General features: G+C 37.3%; 1 protein-coding gene across 1 annotated transcript; it reads left to right on the top strand.

Annotated features, from left to right (window-relative positions):
* The first annotated feature begins 1944 nt into the window (after nucleotides 1-1944).
* LOC114744136 (dnaJ homolog subfamily B member 1-like) lies at nucleotides 1945-7510 on the top strand. Its single transcript, XM_028932326.1, has 2 exons — nucleotides 1945-2797; nucleotides 6281-7510. Exons 1-2 carry the CDS (start codon nucleotides 2211-2213, stop codon nucleotides 6735-6737), a joined length of 1044 nt encoding a protein of 347 aa, XP_028788159.1. The 5' UTR covers nucleotides 1945-2210; the 3' UTR covers nucleotides 6738-7510.
* Nucleotides 7511-8001: the final 491 nt, after the last annotated feature.

Below are 8001 nucleotides of genomic sequence, written 5' to 3'. Positions count from 1 at the left end.
ATATTTTGATTTTAGCCCATAAAATTTGAAATTAGTAATTTTGATCTCTGCAATTTGATGTCATTTTGATCTACCTAAAGATTTTTTTGTCTCTGAAACAAAAACAGAGAGGGAATTTTTGTGCTATACCTAATAAAACACTTGATAGTCTTTAAACATGAAAGAGATGTGCTGCCAAACAACATTCCTAGTTGCAACTTTCATGTTTTGTGGGTACAGGACGGGCGAATAAGCTATGAGGAGTTTGTGGCAATGATGAAACAGGAACTGACTGGAGAAAAGCATCGAGACAGTATTCAATAGAGAGATTCAAGAGCCTGAGTCTAAATCTGATGAAGGACGGTTCACTTCAGCTTCATGATGGGATTAGTGGCCAATCAGTGGTTGTTTGAGTGAAAAAAGTTACTGTCCATTTGCTTTTGCTTACCTGGCTGGCCCCTCCATTTTCCTCCTCCACCCCTTTTTTCTTCCTTTTCCCGCCACTGTCTATGCTTCAAAGTTATGGCTGGCTCCTATATTTCTCCCACAAAGCAAGGATTTCATCCTCTCAAAGTGTAAAGTGTGTTTAAAGTCAAGTAGAGAGCAAAAGTGGATGGGAGTGAAACGGGGAGGAGTTTTCATATGCACCCACGCGCTTTCTCTGTCACTCTACCCTTTTTTTAATAAAAATTTTATTTTCATTTTAAATTAAAGAGCCGGATGCTTATAATATAAAATTACAAATATGATCAAACCCGTAATTTCTCTAACCAAAAAAAGAAGAAAATCCCATAATCTTTTGCTTACCGAAAAACATGCCTATCTTTTTCATTAAAAATGCACTTCCATGATGATCAGGTCCGTTTGATCATCATCGTTGTTTTCAGTCAATGGCACTGAGATTTGAATCCAAGAGAAGGGATTGTGTGCATGGTGAATAAATATTTAATCAAATATTAATCATTTTGAAGTTATATCATGGTTTATATGCTTTGAAAATAAATATAGTATAAATTTTATATTATCACCATCAATATAATATATACACAATTAAAATTGTTTGTCACTATTTATTACTCTTCCAGTCCTTAATATAAGATTTATTTAACTAATTTGATTAGATTAAGAAAGTTAGGTAAGTTAGTTAATTATAATAAATATGACATGTTTTTTTTAAAATATCATAATCATCTTCTTTAATATTCTCCTCTCTTTTCTACTTGATTATAGTTGAGGAAGTATTCATAGGGGTAATTTAGAAAAAATTAATAAATATGAGAAATAGATCTTATATTTAAAACTAAAATCAACTCAACAATTAGATCTTATATTAAGGATTGGAGGAGTATTACTTTATTAGCTATTGATGTCATATCATCAATATTCCACATATGTGTTTATGAACAAATGTGATAAAGTTTCCAGTAATTGTGTTTGGTTCATTCTTTATTGCGTAAAAATTGCGTTCATTTCACATAAAAAAATATACTACCTCATATCCTTAGCATAAAAACATCTATTAAATATAAGGGATTTCCATATTTATTATAATTAACCAAATTAACTATTTTTTTAAGTCTTTAAATTAATTACCTAGTTCTTATGTTAAGGATGGAAGTAGGATATTACTCTTGATTAAAATGATTTTTTGAATAATTAAATAATATGTTTATTAAAAAGTTAAGTAAATAATATTTGTCTTTTCAAAAATATTTACTTTATTCTCCCTTATTTTCTTTTATTTTCTTTCTCTGCTACCATAAGTAAGACTACGTACTGCAACTTGAGTCTTAGTCACGGGCCGATAAAACGAATAAGAAGGAAATGTGGCCCAAACATTTTTTTTGAAAAAAATAAGCGGCCCAAATATGAATCCATGACGTTGAAGATTTCCTTCCTGTCCTCCGACAACACGTCGGAGTAGTTCCCCGCACGTTATTTTCCCTTCATAATAGCTTTGGGAACGGCAATGGGACCCCCATATGATGAAGCTCCTTCTTCCATCAGCCTGTCGTTCTAACCGTCAGATCCACGGTATTCACTCCGTCTTTCCTCTCCTTTTCCCTTCTAACGGTCCCCTTTTCTTCTGCTCAATCGTTGGCCGCTGTTGCCGTCGGCGGGCTCTCACTTTGTTAACGGAACTTCTACTCGTTTTCATACCCCAAGCTTACCTATTGATATAAGAGGAAAGAGGGAGAGAGACTCACTTGTTCATATCCCTACGCTCGCGGATGGGCATGGACTACTATAACATACTGAAAGTGAATCGGAATGCGAGTGAGGACGATTTGAGGAAGGCCTACAAGAGGCTAGCGATGATTTGGCACCCAGACAAAAACCCAGTTAATAAGAGGGAAGCCGAGGCCAAATTCAAGCAAATTTCTGAAGCCTACGACGTTTTGAGCGATCCCCAAAAGCGTCAGATCTATGATCTCTATGGCGAGGAGGCTCTCAAGTCTGGTCAGTTCCCGCCACCTTCGCAATCCTCCTCTTCCATGTCCTCCTCGTCTTCTCGTGCTTACCAGCATTTCCAAAACCAACAACGCCAGCATAGTACCACGTCTTATCGGTTTAATCCTAGGGACGCCGACGACATTTACGCGGAAATTTTTGGGTCGGAGAATGGTGGTGCTGGTGGTGGAGGTGGGAGAAACGGTGCGCATAGGGATGGTTTTTTCAGAACTTCAAATGGTGCGTTTGGTGGAGGGACGAGGAAAGCTGCGGCGGTGGAGACTCTTTTGCCGTGTAGCTTAGAAGAGCTCTACAAAGGTGTCAAGAAGAAGATGAAGATCTCAAGGAATGTCTGTGATGCCTTTGGGTATGCAACTTGATATCTGTATTATTATGAATTTAAGATATCGAATCTCTATTCTACTGGCACCCTAACTTAACCAGCTGATTGGTGTGCATAGGAATGTTTCGTTAAGTTGATTCACATTGCTGTGTTGCAATTTTTAGAAATTATTGTATTCCGTATTTAATCAATAGATATCTAGTTGAAATTCGGGGGTTTGTTGCAAACAATGGTTCTCCTTAGCTTCAGCTTGGGGTAATCTATCTGGTTGTGACCTCGCTTGGAACCGTGGGTTTCGAAAGGTGCAAACTTGACTCTCGTAGTCTGGTCATGATTTTAATGGGACGACTCCGAGCTTTCCTTACTTTAGCACCCTGATTAGGCAAATGTCGTGCAATGTAAACAGAGGAGTCTAGCCACCTCATGCCGCTAGTGTTAAGTGGGATCCTCTGCTGCCAGCTGACCCTTTTCTTCCCCGGTTTGACTTTGCTTGATTTAATTTAACTATTTTGCTCCAAATTTTGGTCGTTTGGAAGCCACTTTATGATTGATCATTCTTGGAGTCAAGTCCGTAGTTCGTTAGGTTTTATGACCCGCAGAAAGTTATTTTTCTTCTTCTCTGACTACACCCAAATAATGTTCCAGATTTATCACGTTACCTGTTGACTGATAACTTACTTAATGTGTAGAAATTTTGGTTTCCTTTCTTCCATAAAGAAAGAAAGAGAAGACATTTCGGAGTCCTTGATTACCATGAAATACGGTTCCATTAACCGTGGAGTTTGGTGATGATGGACGGACTTCCCCTGTAGAACAGTTAGTGAATGTAAATCCCGCAAAATTTTTGCATGAATTTTTTTCAACAAAATTTTGAAGAACCAGATAATTCAAAGTAACTTGAAACATACTGATGTGTATATGAAATATATGAATTTTATTATGGATTGATGCATCATGATTCCTAAAAGACCAAGAATTTCTAACACGAGAAATTTTGCCTTGGTGCCTTAAAAAGATTTATCTTTTGAAGAAAATCACATGATTTCATTGAATGCCTTTGATTCTGTCTGTGGCCTACATGAGTAAAAGTAAAGAAAATAAATAGAAACCGGTGGGTACATGTAATATTCAGGTGTACCGTATCCTAGAATATTGTATTATGTACTTTGTTGAGAAACCAAGGGACATGAAGTACGAGAATAGGAGAACCTTTTCTTTTTGGGGGCAGGGGGGGTGTTATATAGGAGATCCATGACCTGGGTAGGTGAAGAATGGGATGGGAGAGCAATTCGACCCTAGCACATTATTTCACGCCTCAACCTTTGATGGAGGTTTATTCTGGGTCAGCTGTTAGCTTAGTATCATTGACATGGTGTCCTGCAGTCTTAGCTCTGAGTTGGACACAGCTGCTAGGGTTCCTAGCTCAAGGAAACACCTGTGAAGATGTGGAATCTTTGAGTTTAAATATCTAGTTCAAATAAGTTGAAAGTAGTCTTATTTTTTTTTCCAAAATTATTATCTCAGTATGTTTTTGAGTGCTACAGTTTCCAAATTTGGAATTAGTGATGTTTTGGCTTTTCTGGTACTTAACATGCTTTCATATTTCGGTGGGATCTAATCTTGGTAATTAATCTACAGTATAGTGAAATGTTGGGAAATTTATGTTGAGAAATGAGAAAGGCCGTTCTACTCTGGTAGCCAACTTGCTTAAGTTGCTTTTCTGGCACAATATTAGCATCAATCTTGTGCTTCAGATTTGTGTATAAAGAATATTCAAATTGACATCAAATAGTCATATCCTAGTTTACTTATTGACATATACAACTACGCAAGAACTTGTGTTCTGATAATAAGGGACTGATTAAAATTAACTTTCCTATCTGAATGGCTGTAACCCTGTCCACTTTTTGAGGTGTCTATACTAACAGTGTGTGTTTATCATGTACTTTTTAATGGTAAGTAGGTTTGTCTTGGGCTTTGCTTACACTTTGTTGGTAGGTTTGGTTGATAGAATTAGGTATTTTGGTCTTTTATTATGAGTGAGCTTTCAAATCAAACAACTTTTAGCGTGTTTGATTAGTTTTTATTTTGGGATACTTGAAAAGAGGAGGCTTTAAACTGCAAAAATACAAGTCATGAGTTGTCTGATATCCGAAAGTTATGAAAATAAATGTATGATTATGGTCTACTTTACGTTCAGGGGATTGAAAATTCATTTACAGATCCAAAATTTTGGATTACTTTCCAATAAGGAGTTGCACAGGCAGCTTAAATAGTTGAAATACATCCAGGGACCCCGTCAAGGGAGCATTGATTCAGATGTGCCTCGTACTTAGCACTGCACTGGTTTAGGGATGCGCTAGCTTTCAATTATTAGGAGATAGGTTGAGAAAGATATATTAAGATGTTATATTTCACACAATACACTCAAAAACATTTTAGAATTAGATAAAAAAAAAGTAATCCTCTGAGTGGTAGTTATTATCTGTTCGGGACAAACTTGTGACGCCAATTTTCTGATACACTGGAAAGAAAAAACTAACAGGAAAGTAAAGCTACTAAGTGCTTAATTCCATTTCTGGTAGCTCTCAATAAGAGAGTCAGGAGGATAGATCTGGCTAGACCAGTAGTAGAATCAAGGTCTTGTTTGGCGAGCGAATCAGCTCTAGCATTACAATCTCGATCTATCACCTGGAAGTCCACCTGCCTGTTGCGTTCCATCAGAGCCTTCACCTCCGAGATGATATTTCAGGTCCTCATGAGTCTCAGGGGTCTCATTGCAGATCAAACTCGCTGCTTCTGCAGAGTCACACAGACTCGTGACCCTATTTATATTGCATATTACTGGAAAATTATACTGGACAAGTTGATATTATCTGGAACCTTTTATGGCAAAACGTTATATGATTGAAGTGCTCTTCAGAGTGAGATGCAGACCATGTCTTGACTGATATAAAAATTAGGAGCCCATCTTATTTGGTGCATAAGATGTGGCGAGTGGGGTCAGGTATGGCAAAAACTCTGAATTTGAGACTCTAAATATCTTGTTCTGTCTGGCAGGACGGAACTGTTTCAGCTGTTTTTCCCAATATTTTCTGCCCAAAATTGAAGAACTCTCGTATTTGCAAAATGAGTATGTGATTAATTTATTTGCCTCTTCTCTAAATTGATTTTTTCCTTGGGCCCCATGTGTCAAAGGTACTCACGTTGCTCCAAAATTTATTAGCTGCACTTGCATGGTGCGATTTGATTAATCCGTCCTTATTCAGATTAGTAGCTATTGCTGCCCCCTGAATAATTGATACAGATATGGAAGTCTTCTAAATCTAGACATGAAATTTTCCGAGATTATTTTGAGAACTAAATTTAAGAAACAGGCTTAGAATTATCGTTATACCGATGGTGTTGCTGTGATAATCCATTAGACAAAGCTCTACTGGTCTTTCTATCTAAATAAAACGGATATATTAATTTGCTATGTTTGATGTGGGTGTTTTTCCTTTGCAGGAAGTTTAGGAATGTGGAGGAGATATTGACTATCGAGGTGAAACCTGGTTGGAAGAGAGGAACAAAGATTACTTTTCCTGAGAAGGGTAACCAGGAGCCTGGTATCATTGCAGCAGATCTTATATTTGTGGTGGATGAGAAGCCACATGCTGTTTATAGGAGGGATGGTAATGATCTGGTGATCAACCAAGAGATTACTCTTCTAGAGTCCCTTACAGGTAAAACCCTAGACCTGACTACCTTAGACGGAAGGAGTCTCGTGATCCCACTGACCGATATTGTCAAGCCTGGTGCTGAGATTGTTGTCCCTAGTGAGGGAATGCCCATTTCGAAAGAACCTGGGAAGAAGGGCAATTTGAGGATTAAGTTTGAGGTTAAGTACCCGTCGAGGCTAACCCCAGAGCAGAAATCTGAGCTGATAAGGGTTTTGGGTGGGAATGGAATCACAAATGTTTGAGTTTGCTCTCACGGGTGTATGTACGTTGTAAATATATCGTGTGCATGCTGTTGATGAATGTGAATACAAGGAATATTCTACGGGTGAAAGTGTTGACAAGCGGGGCATAAGGTGGATTCATAGTCAGAAAGTTTGGATTTTTCATGCAGCCTGGGGAACATAGCTAACATTTGCAAATGGGTGGGAAGTTTAACCTAATTGGGTAGTTGGTGGATAATCTCCAGTGAGTTTCCACCATTTGGCGCAAGCTCTTTTCTTTTGGGCCTTTTTTTTTACTTTATATTGATGCAGGTACTATTAATCACTAGTATTTATGGAGTTATGTCCTTGGTCATGTTCATATCATGGAAAATGTACATATTGATACGTCATTTTACATTGAGGTTTAATGAATGGTTACTTCTTATAAGACGTGGGACCAGGGCGGGCCTCTATTTTCACTGCCGCGAACCTGGGGTGCATGAGCTGAGGTTTGGCTTCTCTAAGCCCTCCAACAATTGATGGTTAGTTGTGAATGAATCCAATGTTTTATTGCCTCCAACCAAATCACCGAAGCTGAAAGAAGAGATTGAGGTGGTGAGGAGACCAAAGCATAAGCAGTTGGAGCAACAGAAGAGGCAGAAAGTATATACTTATCTGATTCTAAATATAAAACTTATTTTGTAGTGTAAATTGCACTACAAAATAGTTCTTATATTTAGAACCAGAAGAATATATAACATGATTTCTAACATGTATTGTATATGAACTTAAGATAAATATTATTCAGATGACAAGTATATCTAACATGATTTCACTGAAAAATTAAATTGAAGTATTTTAAATTACTAGTAACCTAAAAGGTAAATAAAATTTCGGGAATGAGAAGGGAATGATTTGAAATTTACTTGGGAAATAACGTAACCTTGTTGAATAAACGATGGGAAGGGGCAGCTTTTTGGTGGTCTTTCATTCATGGATGGGCCTTCTCATACTTGAGGCCCATATTCGGATAAGCTTATCCGAATATTAAACGGCTTTCGTAAAAGACATTAATCAGAGACTATAGTTGATTACTCAACGCCAACCCTGACTCGGCATGGCCTGATACGGGTGAAATATACGCGCTAATAATCACTCGTCTTTGCGCTTGAGGATGTCCATGCTCATGTTTTATACTTATCATAAGTCCTAAATACGAGAGTTGGATAATTAATTTGTAAAAATTAAAAAAAAAAAAAAAAGTATGTTGGTCTCTCTCTATAGTACTTTTTTTTTAATTAAA

Source organism: Neltuma alba, unplaced genomic scaffold (genome assembly GCF_004799145.2).
Source record: "Neltuma alba isolate B1F8T4 unplaced genomic scaffold, ASM479914v2 tig00004272_pilon, whole genome shotgun sequence".
NCBI lineage: Eukaryota > Viridiplantae > Streptophyta > Magnoliopsida > Fabales > Fabaceae > Neltuma > Neltuma alba.
Note: the sequence above shows the minus strand (reverse complement) of the source record. Positions and strands in the feature narration are given on the sequence as shown.